The sequence below is a fragment of the Mustela nigripes genome, chromosome 13 (genome assembly GCF_022355385.1).
Source record: "Mustela nigripes isolate SB6536 chromosome 13, MUSNIG.SB6536, whole genome shotgun sequence".
Taxonomy (NCBI): Eukaryota; Metazoa; Chordata; class Mammalia; order Carnivora; family Mustelidae; genus Mustela; species Mustela nigripes.
Window position 1 is genome coordinate 43,280,244 of NC_081569.1, and position 19,738 is coordinate 43,299,981.

At 37.1% G+C, this 19,738-nt stretch overlaps 1 protein-coding gene across 4 annotated transcripts in view; it reads left to right on the forward strand.

The window, feature by feature from the left end:
• The window catches only part of USP3 (ubiquitin specific peptidase 3), a 104,124-nt gene that overhangs the window by 56,836 nt on the left and 27,550 nt on the right, over nt 1–19,738 (forward strand). For 3 of the 4 annotated variants that reach the window (XM_059372219.1, XM_059372221.1, XM_059372222.1), the window contains 6 exons: nt 590–703; nt 3,782–3,895; nt 12,894–13,040; nt 13,973–14,017; nt 16,187–16,293; nt 16,438–16,518. In XM_059372219.1, coding sequence (XP_059228202.1) covers nt 590–703; nt 3,782–3,895; nt 12,894–13,040; nt 13,973–14,017; nt 16,187–16,293; nt 16,438–16,518 — 608 coding nt within the window. The remainder of the gene's footprint in view (nt 1–589; nt 704–3,781; nt 3,896–12,893; nt 13,041–13,972; nt 14,018–16,186; nt 16,294–16,437; nt 16,519–19,738) is intronic. The other variant, XM_059372220.1, reaches the window with a different exon arrangement.

Here is a 19,738-nt window from a genome sequence, read left to right on the forward strand (position 1 = left end):
TGTGGCATCAAAGGCCAGAATAAATTCTCTTCCCAAGGCCACCTTGCAAATAAGGAGTAGAAGTCATACTTGATCCCTCCTTGAAGGTACTATCTCTTGATTTATCTAGTCTTGTTCAAATAAGAAATTCAAGTCACTACTGAATTCCCTTATCACTCTGTACTTTGTATCTAAACAATATGGTTGGTTTCATGGTTTATTTTTATTTGAGGAAATTATTGAATACCTGGAAACAGGCATTATTTATTTATTTAAGTTATCTCTACACCCAGTGTGGGGCTTGAACTCACAACCTTCAGATTAAGAGTCATATGCTTTTCCAATGGAGCCAGTTGGGTGTCCAAAGAATTCAGGATTTTTTGAAAAAATTTTGCTTTAAGCTCTTTGATTATTTCTACAAAGTCATCTGTTAATACTATTTTCTTAGAGTAAATGAGGAAACTCAAAGCAATTTCTTGAGAAATTGAAATATCTCAAAAAATTCACATGTCGGTTTTATAGAAGTTTCTTTACAGTCCTAGTAAAGTCTTTTTTTTTTCTTCTTCTCTTTTTTTTTCTTAATAATTTTCTTCCCTTCCTTTTAAAATAGTAACATTGAGCAGTTTTGCTGTTATTTCAAAGAACTGCCTGCTGTGGAGTTAAGGAATGGGAAAACAGCAGGAAGGCGAACATACCACACCAGGAGCCAAGGGGATAACAATGTGTGAGTTCTAAGAATATATCCTTTCTGGCTTTGAGCTACAAAACAAGTGACTCTTACTGGTGATTTCCATTGCATTCTGTGAGTTAATAGGCATAGCATTTTAAAACACTCTTCTTCTAAAACCTGGGTTTAACTGTCTAGCTGACAATCTTAATAGTTGTTGCAATTCTTTTATTTCTATTTACCTAAGAGGAGGATAAATTTAGCTCTCTACATATTAAGTCTTTGTGGATTTGAGCTCTAACATTGACATCTGGATATGAAACACAGTTTTAGATGTAGATCAGCATGAATATCATTAGTCTTTGTGAATTGACACTTGTCTTATACTGTTAGATAAATCTGTTTTGGATAATAAAATTAATTTGTAGTCATCAAATTGTGGGGCAATGCAGCCAATTTAGTTGATATGGAGAGGGAAAAATTGACAGATGATTATTGAGAACGAATATGTATGCAAATTCATTGCAGCTGTGCTCCATTTGATGTTCAGAAGATCTATATTATGATTGTAATGGGCAGATATTTTTCATATTTTAACATTATTGAAGTAAGGCTCTGATTTATAATTTGTGTGTCTTTTTTTTTTTTTTTTTTTTAAAAGAGTGCATACATAGGGCACCTGGGTGGCTCAGTGGGTTAAGCCTGAGCTCAGGTCATGCATGGCCTCAGTGTCCTGGGATCAAGCCCTGCATCGGGCTTTCTGCTCAGCAGGGAGCCTGCTTCCCCCTCTCCCTCTGCCTGCCTCTCTGCCTACATGTGATCTCTCTCTCTGTCAAATAAATAAATAAAATCTTTAAAAAAAAGCGAGAGAGAGCACACATATACACATGCTGGGGTGGGGAGGGGCAGAGGGAAGGCAGCTATGCTTACCACTATACCACCAACGCAGACGGGAGGGGCGGAGGGAAAGAGAGGATCCTAAGTAGGCTTTAGGCCCAGCACAGAGCCCAACATGGGGCTCAATTTCATGACCCTGAGATCATGACCTGAGCTGAAACCAAGAGTCAGATGCTTAACTGACTAGCCACCCAAGTGCCCCTAATTTGTATATATTTTAATGTAATGTTCTTTCTGCCTGCCCATTCCTGCTCCCATTCATCCCATCCCCACACATTCTAAAAAGCCATTTTACAATCTGACATTGTTCTGCCTAAATGACTGAGGGAGATTAGGATAGAACATGTCAGAATAGTGTGCATTATGGATAGAGCCAAAGCATCAGGGAACTTTAAAGCCAGACACGGGATGGAATCCTACCATGACAGTTGATATCTTAAGAGCTTGCTTTAGTAGCAGCATATAGGATGAACTGGAAAATGCCTGCTTTCAAGAAGACTTCACACTTCATAGTAGTTGGGTTGGAGGAGATGGCAGTGAAATAAGGAAGAAAAAAATGCATTTTCACAAAAGTTAAGAGGAGAATTAGTAGTACTTGATGCATTAGTGTTATTTAGGGTTTAGTTACAAACTGTAGAAATTGGCTCTGGCCATTGTAGGCAGAAAAAGAGCTTAATGAAGGTCTGTTGGTAAGCTATTACTGGATAGGTAGAAAATCAGGTCTGGAATCCAGACATCCAGGACCATCACCGCAATCATCCCGTGGAACTCTATCCCATAAGGATATCACTGCTTCTGTAACATCATTGTCCCATAACAACACACTGCCCAGTGTGTGACACCAAAGTTCCTATTACCAGCACTGTTGGAGTTGGATGCTGGGTGAATGCTGCTGTTACTGCTGCCCCTGCACTCCATATGATCTTTGTCACCAGTAAGGATTTTGCACTACCCCAGCTTTGTATCACTAACTTCAGCTTCAAATAGGCAGAATTCAGGCTGTACATCTGAGTCTTGGCTGAAGGGAGTTGTAAACTTTCATAATGGGAGGCAGTCTCTTACCAAGACTTTTAAGGTGAGGAATTCCTCAAATACAGAGCGTCCAGGAAGTAAAAAATACGATTTGTATCTCAGGGACATATTGAGTGACAGAGGTCGAGCAAGAAGTTACTGAGATTCTCTGAGATATCAATCAGATATCCATGAGTATGGTAGTTGTATTGACAGATACAGATATTAAAGTTGTTTGGACATGTTTCAGTTTAACTAGTTATTGGGAGTGTTTCATTCTAGCTACATGCATAGAAAAACAAAATTAATAGTGACTTAAACATCCATTGTTTATTTTCTCATGTAAAAGCTAGAGATTATCTATCTAGGGCTGTTTGCCACAATCATCAGCCTCCTTCTAGCTTTCTATTCCACCAACCCTAGTGTAGGGCGCCTATGCACATAGTTCAGGGTGGTGCTGGAGTACCACCATTTCGTCCTTCGAGCTAGAAGGACTACTCTTTCTCTTTAAGGAATTTCTCAGAAGTTGAACACACTCAGAGTTTTTTATTCCAGGAGTTCTTGTGCCAAGCAAAAATTGGAAGTTCTGTTCCTATAAGAGAAGAGGAGAGAATGGGTATTGTAGGATAGTAGAGAAGAGTATAGAGAGCAACTTCAGTGCACATTGAGTTTGAAGTGACAAGAGGACATCCAGGAGAAAATTCCTCTTGGAAACTGGAGAAACCTGATGAAAAGTGGGCATGAGAAAACCTAGCTTTCAGATTTGGATTTGGAGTCCTGGTGTGGAGTTGAGTGTTGAACCTTTGTGGCCAGATGAACGGTCTCAGGCAGAGATGAACAGATGGTCACACACTGAGGTCTGGGAAGTGTTCCTTATGAGGGGCAAGATGGAAAACTGCAGGAAAAGGAGAAAGAGATTCTGTTTTAACTTTTTAAAAAATGTACGTTTTAAAGTAATTTGGTTTGTAACTTCTCTATTGCTATATTGTTTAAGTATGGCATTACTTTAGGACAAAATTCACCATATGGTTAAAAACTAGTTTTGTCTGTAATTACTGCAGTTTATGTGGGGTTTTGAGAAGCTCTTACTAAACTGTCAGAATTAGTTTAGGAGAAACCAAACTATTTATGTTTTCATTTTTTATTATGAATTGTAGACAATTGGACATTATGCATTGAAACAGTAGCCTCTGACTAATGGGGGTTTCATCCCTTCCTCTTTTCCAGGTCTTTGGTGGAAGAGTTTAGAAAGACACTTTGTGCTTTATGGCAAGGTAGCCAGACTGCATTTAGCCCAGAGTCCTTATTTTATGTTGTTTGGAAGATTATGCCAAATTTTAGGTAAGTATTACTTAATGAAAGATACTTAAAACATTAATATTAGGGGCACCTGGGTGGCTCAGTGGGTTAAGCCACTGCCTTCGGCTCAGGTCATGATCTCGGGGTCCTGGGATTGAGTCCTGCATCGGGCTCTCTGCTCAGCAGGGAGCCTGCTTCCCTCTCTCTGCCTGCCTCTCTGTCTACCTGTGATCTTTCTCTGTCGAATAAATAAATAAAATCTTTAAAAAAAATTAATATTAGTCTTTTCTTGGTTCCTGGAACAATTTCCTATGAAGTTGGTGGTATTCTAACTAATAAAGACTGGTTTTATTTTATTTTTTCATTTTTATATTTTTAGAGCCCTGGGTGGGGTGGGGGAGGAGGATTTGGGAGAGGGGCAGAGAGAGAATCTTTAGCAGGTTCCATGCCCAGCGCAGAGCCTGATCCCATGACCCTAAGATCATGACTTTAGCTGAAATCAAGAGTCGGACGCTTAACCAACTCAGTCACCCAGATGCCCCTTTTGTTTTGTTTTTAAAAGAATAACAGCAGTTGGATCATTTGACTAGACAAATGTGTGTGTTTAAATAATATATAGACATTAAAAATGTCTAACAAACGGTGGGATATTTTGTTCTAAAAACGAAGAGTTCGTAAATAACTTAATAACTTACGTGCCCTTGTAAATAATTTAGGAAAACATGCTGGATAAAATTCCATTAACTCTTTCAAAATCTTAGGAAGATTCATTACCATCATACACCATCTTATTTCAACTAAAAAAAAAATCCATTTGTAATCTGCAGAAATCTGTGGTCTTAAATTCACTGTTCTGGGTTGGGTTTTGAAGTCAAGTCCATTGGGATTCAGTTTGCAAAAGGTAGCTGGGCCACATCCCAATGTGGCTGTAAGAGTCATGTATTTTCCTTGGTCTGTCTCTAGCATCACTTGAGGAGGGAAACAGCCTTGCTGTCAGAGGAATCTGCCTCTTATCCTAGGTTAGTCCTCTCGGTAGGGATGCTGGTAACAGCAGATTTGAGGCACTGCAGGTGTTTGACAATAGCCTTTGCCACCGTCTGCTGATTTTGTCCTTCTGAAGCAGGTCTGTACTCTTGCTAGTCAGGAGTTTGGCACCTAGTGTACATCGCTTTCCTTCTGAAAAAAATAAAAATAAAAACACCCAGCATGCTGTTATGTAGTAAGACTTAGTAGTTTATCTTCCTCTATTGCCTAATAGTGGTTTAGATATATTAGTAGTATAGAAGAGTGTTTAAAAGATAATAACCTCAAAGAGCTGGCATTTGTTGCCTTACTCCAGAATTCTAGCCTTGAGGATCTGATATGATTGCCTGTTGTTACCCCTGGTCTTTGTTTTGAAGAAAACTTCTTTTATATATTGTGACATTTAAATCTCCTCTCAGAAGAGACTAATTTTGTAAGAATTTTGAAGTTTCTCGACTCCAAAATAGGAAAGGAGGAAATGACTGCTAAGTTACCACTAACCAGGTTTGGGACTTAATATAACATTTCTAATATAGTCTCCCAGTTAGACTCTTGATAGGGACATAGTCTTTGTGTTTTGTTATTATATAAAATTGGTTTCTATTTAGTGAATGCCTAAGCACTTTAGGCCTTTTATATCTGATCTTCAGGAAAAACAAACAAACAAAAAAACTCCCACAAAATTCCGGTCAAGAAAGGAAGTTTTAGCTCCATTTTTTTAAATTAATTTTTTTATAAACATATAATGTATTATTAGCCCCAGGGGTACAGGTTTGTGAATCGCCAGGTTTACATACTTCACAGCATTCACCATAACCATGCCTTCCCCAATGTCCATAACCCCACCCCGCTCTCCTTAGCCCCCTCCCCCCAGCCACCCTCAGTTTATTTTGTGACATTGAGAGTCTCTTATGATGGTCTCCCTCCCGAGCCCATCTTGTTTTATTTATTTTTTTTCCTACCCCCCAAACCCCTGACTGTTGCATCTCCACTTCCTCATATCAGGGAGATCATATGATAGTTGTCTTTATCTCTGATTGACTTATTTCACTCAGCATAATAATACCCTCTAGTTCCATCCACATTGTTGCAAATGGCAAGATTTCATTTCTTTTGATGGCTGCATAGTATTCCATTGTATATATACCACATCTTCTTTATCCATTCATCTGTTGATGACATCTAGGTTCTTTCCATAATTTGGCTATTGTGGACATGGCTGCTATAAACATTCAGGTGCATGTTCCCCTTCGGATCACTACATTTGTATCTTTAGGGTAAGTACCCAGTAGTGCAATTGCTGGGTCGTAAGGTATTAGCTCCATTTTAAAAAAGACAAAACTGGGGCGCCTGGGTGGCTCAGTGGGTTAAGCCTCTGCCTTTGGCTCAGGTCATGATCCCAGGGTCCTGGGATTGAGTCCCGCATCAGGCTCTGTGCTCAGCAGGGAGCCTGCTTCCTCCTCGCTCTCTGATCTATGTCTGTCAAATAAATAAATTAAAAAAAAAAAAAGACAAAACTGAGACAGAGGAGGAAGAACTTGTTCAATTTTACACATCTAGTAGGTGTTAGGGTTAGAGTTAGAACTCAAGTCTTTGTGGAATTGGTAAAGGTTAGATGTGTCAGCAGTCATTTGTCTACACGCCTGAGTGAAGCCTACCAACTAACTTCACACTGTTCTGCTTGGTTCCCATGGTGACTCAGGTCCTTTATTCTTAAGTGAGAGTTTAGAAATTGTATGAAACTTTTATTCAGTAAAATTCTGCTTTTCCTCAAAATCTGCCCACATCTCTGCCTTTTATATAAAGTATCTATAGCCCAGCTGTGAGCATGATTTAATTGTTCGCTGCTTAATTTTGCACATTCTGTATCCTTAGCAATGAAAGGAAAAGACTCTTGGAGAAGGTGACCAAGTTGAGTTTGTGCAGTGATTCCTAATTCACATGAACTCTTAGATTCCTTAGTGACTGATGGGAGTAGAATGCCTATGTATTCTTAGCAGGGCTTTTTCAGTTTCACAGTAATTGAAGTCATTCCCCATTTTCTTGTAATTGATGAATAATTTGCTCTTGGTTAGATCAGGCTTTATCCTTGATATAATTTCAAGATCTAAAGTGTAAGGTCACTGCACAATCCCCAGGGGCAAGGCCAGGAGATGTGGGGCTTTCTTCCAAAACTGTTTTTCTTATTAAGTATGCAGGGTAAAGTTCCTGTAACATGGCCTGTGTGGAAGTGCCAGGAATCTTGAACTACGTTTCTGTTATATTTATGACCACAAAATAAAATTTTAAGAGAGGTTAGGAAGCTCATTTTCCTTGATTAACCTATGATAAGTTCTAGGGAGTTTGATCCCTTGGAATGATCTAGAAGGACTCTGAAATACATACATGCATGTGAAAGTAGGAACAACTTTTATCCATTAAATAATGAAAAAAAAAATATATATATACTGTAAGTGTAAACAACAGCTTTGGATATAGAAACAACCAAAACTATTTTTTCTTTCTTCCTACTCAAACCAAAAGCCAGTTGCCCAGTGGCAAACTTTTACCAAAGTTTGACCTTTCCAACATACATATCTACTTACCACACTTCTTATGGCATCCTAGTATGCCCTGCTTTTTCTGTCTCTTTCCTTTTCAGAAAAGTAACTTAAAGTTTATGGTGGTTTTTTTTTTTTTAAAGATGTTATTTATTTGAGAGAGAGAGCATGCACTAGCAAGCAGAGGGGCAGAGGGGGAGGGGCAGAATGAGAGGGAGAGAATCTCAAGCAGACTATATGCTACACTCACTTGGAGCCCTTTGTGGGGCCTGATACCAGGACCATGAGATCATGGCCTGAGCTGAAACCAACACTTGGACATTAACTGACCAAGCCACCTAGATCCCACTAAGTTTATGTTTTTTAAATAGGTAAAATACAGGTGGTTGAGAATTTCAAAAGGTAAAGAAAGGATATATAATGAAAGTTTTTTCTTTTACTTTATTACCCAGCCATTCATTTTGCTTTCTAGGAGCAGCTATATGTACTAGATTTTTGTGTATCCTTTTGTCGATATTCTATGTGTGTTTGTGTGTGTGTGTATAATCTTTAACATAAATGGTAGCATATTCATACTTTTTTTCTTACTTAGAGGTAATTCATGCTGGTATCTAAATAACTTCTCCTTTCATTTTATGGCTGCACAATGTTATACTTTATAGTTGTATCGTAATTTATGTATAGTCCCCTATCAGTGGTTATCTAGGTTGTTTCTTACCTTTTGCTGTTCCAGACAGTGCTGCAGTAGATAGTATCATACATGTGGATGCAAGGGTCTCAGCAGTTGCTGGATCAAAACATACTTGCTTTGGGGTGCCTGGTTGGATCAGTTGGTAGAGCATGAGACTCTTGATTTTAGGGTAGTAAGTTTGAGCCCCATGGTGGGCATAGAGATTACTTTAAAAAAAATTTGCTTTTAGTTTTAATAGTCTTTTCTGCTAGACTTTTTTTATTCTGTGCCTTCCTTAACATGATTTTATCTTTTTATCTCTGTATCTTTGTCATGTTTGTCCTATAGTATTTGCCCTGACCTCTGTCTCCTTCTTTAAGGTCCAGCTTAATGCTAACTGTCTAGGAAAATCTCTTGATAATTCAAATTGCGTCATGGTATTTATTCCCTTACTTCTCATATCATTTATATGCTATTTCTACTTTCACATAAACTTGCTTTAATATATTTGCCTTAACTTCCAAGGGAGTTTTCTTTAGTTTTGTACTTATCAGTTCTTGTTGTAATTAATGTTTAAAAACAATGGATGAATAAATTACTAAAAACTTTTTTCTATTAGCTATTCTGGTAGATCTTTGGGGACAACAAATGGGTCTCTGCATGTGAGATATTAAAAATAATCTTTCCAGGTATACTGTTGATATTTTATAATTAAGCAGTATTCTGTCTAGGAATTTAGCTTTTGTACATTTTTTGTGTGTTTGTAAGCAAAAAGAGCTATTTTAATCATTTTCTTTTTCTGGTGTTCTTGTCTTGGAGAAACTCAGCCATGATTGATGTCACAAAATGTAGAATAGCAACTAAATTTGATTGATTTGGGTTATATACAATTTGGACAAAACAACAACTCAGAATTCTTCTATGAATATTAAAGATTTTTTTTTTAAGATTTTATTTATTTGACAGAGAGAGACACAGTGAGAGAGGGAACACATGCAGGGGGAGTGGTAAAGGGGAGAAGCAGACTTCCTGCCAAGCAGGGAGCCCAATGTGGGGCTCGATCCCAGGACCCTGGGATCATGACCCAAGCCGAAGGCAGGCGCCCAATGACTGAGCCATTCAGGAGTCCCATATTTTTTTTCTTCTTAAAGATATTTAAAAATAAGAACAGAGCCTAAAATTACAGTGTACCCTAGGTATTTTAGAAGTTTATTCTAGAATGATAAAATTTTATTCTGTATAGGCATATCCTGTTTCTGATTGGTCCTTCCAACTTACACATTATGTACCGGTACTGCCAGAATGCAGAGAATAGTCAGTAATGAACAGGTGTATATGTCCCAGTTAGGTGTGTTGGCATCATACAAGTACTTGTGTGTGCCTGAATTCTGTGGTATCTGTTTCATTATTTGGAATGTCTGCTTTTCACACTTAAGTAGAGGAACCAAGTAATGTTTTCTTTCATCATTCTTCATTGGGGCAGTTCTTTGTTAATAAGATTTGGGTAAATATAGCTTGTCGCCTTATGCCAAAAACTGTGAATAAACACCCTGTATTTCTTCTGCACATTGTGTTTCAGCAGTGTCCCTCTTTCTTGGCCCCTTCATTCAGAAGGGGTGCTTCGTGATCTTTTGGGCTTTTATATTTGCATTGTGCTTTCCAACCATTATTCATCACAGCATCTTTAGGACCCAGAGTTTCTCTAAGCATTAAGAAGGAGGTAATCTTTACCTAAGGTTGTAAACAAGTTAAGATAAGGAACAGTATTAACATTGGAGCCACTGTTATTTCTCTGTCTTCTTTTCTATCTTATTTCCAGTCTGTTGCAGAAATACCAGTTGGTTCTTTATAAATCCATTTCCTTACTGTTTCACCAGCACTTGTTTGGGTGATATCACTGAGATAATTTGTATATAAAACATAAACATTGAACCTAAATATGAGGAGTGTTTCCTTCTATATGATTACTAAGAGAGACCTAAGTTAACTACCAACGAAATTTTGAAGCTCCGGATTGTATAATTGGGAGGTAATTGAAAAGATCATTGAAACTTGTTGAATTTAACTTACTTAATAGTATTTTTTAAAAGATTTTCAGAGAAATCAGTGAAGCTATTGTTTGTTTAAAAATAGAGATGTAAATGTCTGTCTAGATAGAGTTGGAAAAATTTATAGTCTTAGAAGAAGCTGACTTTGTGTGGGGTTTTTTTTTTTTTTGGTAAAGATCACAAATTGAAACAGAAACTTCTTATACCCTTATAAAACAGCTGAGTGTTTCATGATTTCATTTATGTTAAAAAAAATACATATTTCTAATGGTAAAGGAAACATTAGAAAGTAATGTGTTTTGATACAAGAAAAGAGAATCAAAAGAATTATGGTGTGGTTGGAAACATTCATGAATGCAATTAGGCAGTTTGATTTTTTGCGGATATTGAACCAGCCTTGCAGCCCAGGAATAAATCCCTCTTGGTTATGGTGAATAATCCTTTCAATGTACTGTTGGATCCTATTAGCTAGTATTTTGGTGAGAATTTTTGCATCCATGTTCATCAGTGATATTGGTCTGTAATTCTCCTTTTTGATCGGGTCTTTGGTTTTGGGATCAAGATAATATTGGCCTTATAAAATGAGTTTGGAAGTTTTTCTTCCATTTCTCTTTTTTGGAACAGTTGCAGAAGAATTAGTATTAATTCTTCTTTAAATGTTTGGTAGAATTCCCCTGGGAAGCCATCTGGCCCTGGGCTGTAGTTTGCCGGGAGATTTTCGATTACTGTTTTAATTCTCTTGCAGGTCATGGGTCTGTTAAGGTTTTCTTTTTCTTCCTTTTTCAGTTTTGGTAGTTTATATGTATCTAGGAATGCATCCATTTCTTCAAGATTGTCTAGATTGTTGACATAGAGTTGTTCATAATATGTTCTTAAAATTGTTTATATTTCTTTGGTGTTAGTTGTGATCTTTCCTCTATCATTCATGATTTTATTTAGTTGGGTCCTTTCTCTTTTCTTTTTAATAAGTCTGGCCAGGGGTTTATCAGTCTTACTAATTCTTTCAAAGAACCAGCTTCTAGTTTTGTTGATCTGTTCTTCTGTTCTTTTGGTTTCTATTTAATTGATTTGTAGGCAGATTGTTTTTAAAAAAGGGATGGTCATAAAAAGGGCTGGTCATGTGTTTACTGAAAGTTCAAATCAGCATAACTACAAAGTACTGGTTTCATGATCCATTTTAGAAAAATGATTCGATACTAATTTATTTTGGTGAGAGAATGAAACCATTTTTATATGTGATAGAATTTCAAATATGACCTAAGATACCTAAGATGCCTTTTACCTTTGAGTCATAAAAAAATGGATGTTATAAGGAAAAAGTTTAAAGCACCTCTGTAGTTGTTTTATTTTTAAGTACCTCTTGTGGATATGTAAAGGAGCTAACAACTTTGAAAACTTTTGACTGAATTTTAACATTTTTTAAAAAAGGAGTCTTAGAAGAACTACTTAAACATATATTGAGACTCAGTTGTTAAATAGTTCAGAAAAAGTTATAGTGAAATGCTGAAGTGACTTCTGACTTAAGTTCCATTGGTTAGGTAGATGCTTTTCATAATTTATGATTTCCACAAGAAATTTTAGGGAAAGGAGAGAAATGTATATGGAGGGAACTCTGGTTGAAAGACACCTATGGAACCATTGCCTGGAAGAGTGGTGGAAGTTTTGACTCAAGACCAAGGCAGAAAAACTTGTGATTTGAGAGATAAAGGGAACTTTACATGTTGGCAGAATATAGGCAGAAATCTTTTCTATTTGTAGTTTTATAAAGTACTTTATGTATATCATTGCTTGATTTATTTTATCTACATAAACCTCTGTAACTTTTAAGTGTACCAACTTCATCTTCTGTCAGCCTTCATTACTGTTCACTTGTCATGGTCTATATGGGTGGTTTAGTCAGTTAAGTGTCTTGATTGCAGTTCAGGTCATGGTCTCAGAATCTTGAGAATGAGCCCCAAGTTGGGCTCTGCACTGGGCATGGAGCCCGCTTAAGAGTCTCTCTCCCTCTTCTCCTTCTCCCCTCCTCCCTTGGTGCTCTCTCAAAAAAAAAAAAAAAAAAAATCCGTATCATTTTCTTTCTGAATTCAGTATAAGAAATAACCTAAGAATATATTGCTGCTTTATTCAAGTTTTAGGCTAGAGCAGAAGTGTATATGAGTCAATGCATTTTTTAAAGTATTTATATGAAAAATGTCTTAAATCAGGGATTAGGATCCAAGTAGAAACTGTTTAGAAAGTTTTTCTTCCTTTCAGCCAGTGTTAAAAAATCAATATTTTTCAGTTTAAAAAATAGTTTTAAATTCCTTATCTCTTATATTGGTGGTTTATAAGACCAAGGTTTCTGGTGAAGGAAAGATGTGACATTTTAACATTTGAGCATCTTCTGGAGAGGCCATGTGAGATAGCGGGAAAACCAGAGTCCATCCCATCTCTATTACTCTCTTGTTGTAGGACTTAGGCACGTCACACACCCTTTCTCTTGCTCCTCAGTTCTCTTCATCTGTAAAGTTAGTTCAGTTGAGATTAGCTCTCATATTCTGTGTTTTCAGACTTCTTTTAGTAGACTTTTTCCTTGTAGAGAAATTTGAGAAATTTTCCTTGAGGAGAAGTAAACCCTGACACAAGTGGGGATGAATGACGAGGGAGTCCACTGTGCTCTGAGTGTAGGGCTGTAGCCCTTTGTAGCACTTTGCCTTTCTGCATGTTTGGCTGGGCATGTGGAGCTTCCCCAGTGACAGCCTGCTTCTTTTTGCTTTAAGGGGCTATCAGCAACAGGATGCCCATGAATTCATGCGCTACCTTTTGGACCACCTGCACTTGGAACTCCAGGGCGGTTTCAACGGTGTTTCCCGCTCAGCAATTCTACAGGAGAATTCTGCTCTATCTGCAAGTAACAAATGTTGCATGTAAGATGTAGTTTCCTTCTTTTTTTTTTTTTTTATTTTTTTTTAGGAGGACCTCAGACGTTTCTGTTTGTGTTATTGTTTATTAGATTTATCATGGAAGGTGGAGAGTTTCCCTGGACTTTGGCTGAAACTTTTGTGCACTTGAATTTTATAACCAAGTGGACTAGCACATAACTCCTACTTCCAACCAGAGACCTCTTGTACTTGCCTCTTGGTATAGTCCTGATAGTTTTTGGTACAGATCTTTTTAAAGGTTGAAAAAAAAAAAAAAAGCCAACAGAAAACATTTTGTCAGTTTAGCACTTGAAAATTCCCTGCCAAATATATCAAATGATACTTGGAAGACTTAATTTTCAGTACTAAAATAATTATATTTCTTCACTAGAAACAAAGGCTTAAGGGCGCCTGGGTGGCTCAGTGGGTTAAGCCGCTGCCTTCGGCTCAGGTCATGATCTCAGGGTCCTGGGATCGAGTCCCGCATCGGGATCTCTGCTCAGCAGGGAACCTGCTTCCTCCTCTCTCTCTCTCTGCCTGCCTCTCTGCCTACTTGTGATCTCCCTCTGTCAAATAAATAAATAAAATCTTTAAAAAAAAAAAAAAAAAAGAAACAAAGGCTTAAAAATATTTTAAATGTGTATTTTTCTAAAATATATCTGTACTTTAATGAAATTGAGGCATTTGTAAGTTCTCAGAATTTTTCTTGCCTCTCACTAGGAAACAAACATTTTAGTATATGTGCTGCTGAAGCGAGCACCAAAACAAACATTTTAGATTGCTTTCCTAGGTACTAATACCCCCAAAATATACATTGAGATGAGAAAGCTTATTTTGCTTGAGGTTAGGATGATTTACTGTTATTTCAGTCTAATTTTGTTTAATTGTAGTCTCCTTTTGTTCAAATTTTTTGAAAAGCTTTGTTTTGACCTGTGCAGGAAAGGGATTTACAAGACAAACTCCCCAAAGACAGAAAGAAAAGAGTAAGTAATATATAGGGATCACCGTATTGTATTGCCTTGCAGTTCATAAATCTGATTTAGTGTTCAGTTAGGGTCCTTTTAATGACAGAGCAGCCTCATAGCTCATCTGGTTGTATCAGAGAAGGGCAACTGTTTGAATTGCTATACCTTTCAAAATGTTTGGCTTTCTAGGTCCTGATAACTATGGTTCCAATCAGAATCCAGTATAGAAGGGGAGGGATCTGTGACCTGGTAGAATTGTTCTTGTTGCTAGCACCAAGTTAAAAGTAGTATTAAGTGAAAAATTCTGCTTTGTACTTTATGATGACCTTTTGTATACTGAGAATATTGAACCGGGCTCTATCAGGGATAGTCTGTGTGAGGTAAGAGGGTATATGTCTGTATTATTTTATTTGATGCCCAAGGCACCCTCATGGAGTCACATTGTGTAATAGTCCTAGGATGATCTTCTAGTAGCTAATGAGTTTTCAGTATTAACCCATGTCTGGTTATATTTTAAAGAGTAGTAATTTTAGGTTCCACTAATGAGATAGGAACAGAAAGAAAACAATTTTCACTACAGGATCCAAGGATCATATTTGCTAAAACTACAAAAAAGGTCTCCTATGCAATACCCGTGTTTACCTGTGTAAACACAGCCAATGCTCCCAAAGGTGGGGATGGTAGTAATAAATGACAGATCTGTTCTTCATAATACATAGAAAATCATTGCAGTTAATACAAAAGACCCTAGCAAGCATAAAAATCTGTCTGAGTAACTAATGTTTAAACATTCTCGGCATACAGTTATAATGAGAAAGCAGTTTTGAAATCAATTATGAATTTTGTTTTCAATCATTGTATACCTAACTTAATGCCATACACATCAGATAGCCAAGACTCGATGAGTATCCCTTTCTCAGAGGAAGAAATTATAAAGGAATAACTACATTGAGTCTAAATGTACTGCTTTTTCCATTGTAATTAAGGTCAGTATTATAAGTGAACATCAGTATGAAAGGATCATGGTCCCTTGATTCCAGTAGTTTTTTTGGTGTGCCGTTTGTTTATGACCTAGATCTTAAACATAAAATGGCTGTTATATTAGATAGTTCCAGTGTATCTTCCCTTTTTAATTTACTATAGCTGTATATTTTATGAACAGATTTAAAAAAAGATGAAGCTGCAGTATATTTCTTTGGCCAGTAAAGAGTAGAAGACCTTTCATGGAAAAGGAAGCAAACTTTTAAAATAATATAATTGCTCGAGTAGCTTTTGTCTGTCTCATTGTGGCAGTAGGTTTAATTTGGAGCACCTCAGAAAGTAAAGTTCAGTGTATTAGGAGTGTTATTGTTTGCAAGTGAGGGAAACGACCTCAGATTGCTATATGCAAAGAAGAGCATTTTCTGACAAGTAACTGCATGCATAAGTGCACAAAGGTCAATACATGTTTGCTGTAGGACTATTAATGATAGCAAACAACTGAAACAACCTGGAGAACCATTAATATTATATTGGTTAAATTAAGAAAAGGAACATAGTGTTAAGAGCTGAGTGACCCTCGCCCAAATTGGACCTCAGCTTCCTGGTCTGTTTTATGGGGATAATGATATCTGCTTCTTAGCTTTGTTTTGAGGATTAACTGATTTAATACATGGAAAGTACTTTGAATGGAGTTCGGCATAGAGTAAGTGCTGTAATAAGCATTTGCTAATCGTGCTTTCATGGTACACTTTCTTGGTGGTTCTTGCATCCGGTCTGTGTTTGTATTGTGGCATACCAATCTGCTGTCAAAAAGAGTGAGGTATGTGTTCAAGAGATGTACTTCGGGGGAAAAAAAAAAAAAAAAGCAGGTGTGGATCTAATTATTATCCTAATAAAAAAGCCTTGAAATAATTTAAGGGCTTTGTTTTTGGTAAACACCTGTCTGAAAGTACTATACATATTTCATCTTCACGCCAGGCCTCTGAGGGGTTTGAATTAGTGGGATGGAAAGTGGGGCTGTGGGAGGCTAAGTGGCTTAAACCTTTTATTTGGTATATACCTCTATATAGCTTTAAAGTTTTTGTATTATTTCATAATTTAAATAAATAAGTGATATACATATCCCCCCCCCCCAAAGAAGTATACCAGCTGTTATACATATTTTAGTTTTACTGAGATGTTTTCCTGTGTGGTGTTTTTCTTTAGAAATGGAGCATCTACAGTTGTCACAGCTATATTCGGAGGTATTCTCCAAAATGAGGTTAACTGCCTCATATGTGGGACAGAATCTAGAAAGTTTGATCCATTCCTAGGTAAGACATATTGTATTAAAACTTTAATGTTTCCTTTGAAAACTTAAGACAGTACAAGATAAATGTAAAAATACATCAATTTTTGAAATTCTTTTCTAAGTGTGGTATATCCCTTTAATAGCTGTTTTCCTATTTCTTTTTAAGACCTTTCATTAGATATTCCAAGTCAGTTCAGAAATAAGCGCTCAAAGAATCAAGAAAATGGACCAGTTTGTTCATTACGAGGTAAAGATACTTTAATGTTGTAGAATTCTTTTTTCCTCTGAAATAGCTGTGAAAAGACTCAAACTCCATCCATCTGTGTTATGTTATTAATTGCTTGAATGAGTTTGTGTTATAATTTAACAGAAGTCAAACCTGAATGTCTCCTCCTATCAGAAAGAAAGAAAAAAAAATGGGTGCCAGAGATATTAAGGCAAGCATAAGATATTTCTCTCCTTTTTCTTTAATACTGATTTTAAAATTGAGAGTCTGTAACAAGCTGCTTCTGAATTAATGAAATAGAATGTATTCTGTGGATGTCCCACTAATATCCATAGAAGGAAAGAACACTTAGCTAATGTTACTCTTTTCTATGATTAATAGTTTTAGAAATCTGCTGATAAGCCTGAGGCTCTGCTTTTAATTGAAGACTGTGAGATTTGGAACAATTTTTTTCTCTGATTAGTGTTAACTGTTTTCATCAAGGCCAGAAGATCGATCTTTGACTAATCCTTAAAGTGACTTACTGTTCTTGGCCATAAAAAGAAACTAGGATAGGGGCGCCTGGGTGGCTCAGTGGGTTAAGCTGCTGCCTTCAGCTCGGGTCATGATCTCAGGGTCCTGGGATCGAGTCCCACATCGGCCTCTCTGCTCAGCAGGGAGCCTGCTTCTCTCTCTCTCTGCCTGCCTCTCTGCCTACTTGTGATCTCTATCTGTCAAATAAATAAAATCTTTAAAAAAAAAAAAAAAAGAAACTAGGATAGAATAAAGAAAGAGGGCCTAGTCTGTGTTCTGTCATTGAGTAACTCTACACTGAAGGCAAATAACATAATCCCTACGCTGAATTGTCTGTTGACTAAAAGTAATTTTTTCCTCAACTGCTTTAGATTTTTTTTAAATCCTTATGACAATATTCTCTATATATATGAGAGAGAACACACACACACACACCCCCAGTCTTTTCCTACAAAAGATTCTCATTGGTTGAAAACTGCACTGTCCATTATGGTGAAGTCACAGATGGTTGGTAAAATGTAAATTAAAATTAAAAATGCAGTTACTTGGGGCACCTGGGTAGCTCAGTGGTTTAGGCCTCTGCCTTCAGCTCGGGTCATGGTCTCAGGGTCCTGGGATTGAGCCCCACATCGGGCTCTCTGCTCAGCGGGGAGCCTGCTTCCCCCTCTCTCTCTCTGCCTGCCTCTCTGCCTACTTGTGATCTCTCTCTGTCTATCAAATAAATAAATAAAAATCTTTAAAAAAAATGCAGTTACTTAGTTGCACTAACCATATTTTAGGTGATCAGTAACTGTGTGTGGCCAGTGGTGTTGTATTGGACACCACAGATGGAGAACATTTCCATTATTGCAGAAAGTTCTATTGGGCAGTACTGCTGTAGAATCAAATTATTCTACTGCCTATTGCTCATTCTCAAAAAATGTGCTAGTAAAAATACAACTGTTGGGGGAGGGACGGGCAGAATTCTGTGTCACAGGTGCATTTGGCAGCATTGGGCTTGTTACAAGAGGAGCAGCAGAGGTCTTGCTTGTAGCCTTGTTGCTCAGGTAGTTTCTTGAACTCCCTCAGGGGGTAGCTGTCAAATACACTGGACTACTATAAGACAGGAGAGTAACTCCGTATATGAAACATTTTGTAGATGCTTTTAGTTGTTCCCTACCTTTGCAACAGTGTTGATGGTCTCTTTTGAACAGGAGCACAGAAGAAACTTAAGGAAGCTCCATCCACTCATCTTCCCTCTAAAATAGATGGTTTTGAAATACAGGTTTTGAAAATATCACAATATACTTGGTATCAAATCTCAGATTATTTTCTCTTTATATTGATGACTTGAGATTACAAACTAACAATCATAAAGCAGACATTTGATCATTTAGAGAGGAAAGCAGTGAGGAAAGGAATTAGCCTCAAACTCTATAATCTAAACTAGATAGAGCTTCATTTTATAATTTCTTCAAACATTGCTTAACATAACTATGTGGATATGTATTTGAACAATATTTCCTAAATAAAACTAAGTCCAGATGATCTTTGGAAGACCCAGAGACACTGGTTGCTTCAGGGTTCTTTCTTCCTTCTGTACGGTGTTCCCCTTCATCCTGCATTGGTCACGTAGTATGGTTCTTATTGTACCCTGTAGTGTTTTACTTATTACCTATGCCAGAATGTTTTAATACTGAGAAACCTTACTTTCTTGAGATTGTCCAGGAGGAGATTGTATGACATAGCTTAAGTGGTTGATTAGTACTACAAACGAGTGGCAAATGGCATTTGCCTTGCTTCCCAAGTAGTATTTTTCTTGGCATAGACTCACTGAAATTTGATGGGATTGGGATTTAGCTTCAGGGGGCCCAGACCATCCTGAAGGGTTTCGGGTTTGGCTGAAAACAGATTTCCTGTATTCTCAGCTGGCTTTCCTTTCAGTTTTCAGACTCGATTTTTATTTTGTTAAAGAGCTGACTGTTGGCTTAAAGAACTAGATGGTAGAGTCATTCTTTCTGTTTAACACTGTTACCAATTAAGGGTACTACTTTTTTTTGGACATGGAGCGTCCAGTTGATGTGGATTTCTTTACTAAACAGTTGGAGTCAGGATTACATTTTACATGCTTTTATATGCTTTAACGCGAGGATTACTTGTGTCCTTTTTGGAATGTTAATTGACAGGCTTAGTTTTCATTTAGAAAGGAAAGGTGATGGTGAGAAAGATCCTTGGAATTTGAAATTATTTAACTAAAAACGTGCAAATTATGAGAGGCTAAAATAATCCGTTCTAAAATCTGACAAAAAAGGAAAGATTATTATAGATGAAATATTAACTAATAGAATCTAATACTGTAATAAAATAACATACAGAGATCAAGTAGGATTTCTTCCAGCCATGCAGGACTGCTATATCCAGAAAGAACAATTTTCTCTGGCTGACAAAGTTCTTCTAGCTGGACTAAGAACCAAGTTGACATGAGACAGATGAGGAGGAGAGTATCAGATTTAATTTTATATGTATGGGGAATCCACACAGACATAATATTTTGAAGACCAACAACATGAGGCTTCTGTGAGCTGAGAGATTAGGAGTCTGGGGACACAAAGGGGAGAAAGACCATTAGCAGGAAGGTGAGAGGAAATGTTTGGAGAATAAAGTTTCTCCTCTTAGGTAAGTTTCTTTGGTAAAGAAGAATCTCTTGTTAATAGTCACTTCTTGGTACAGGCTCTCCCTTGCAATGTTA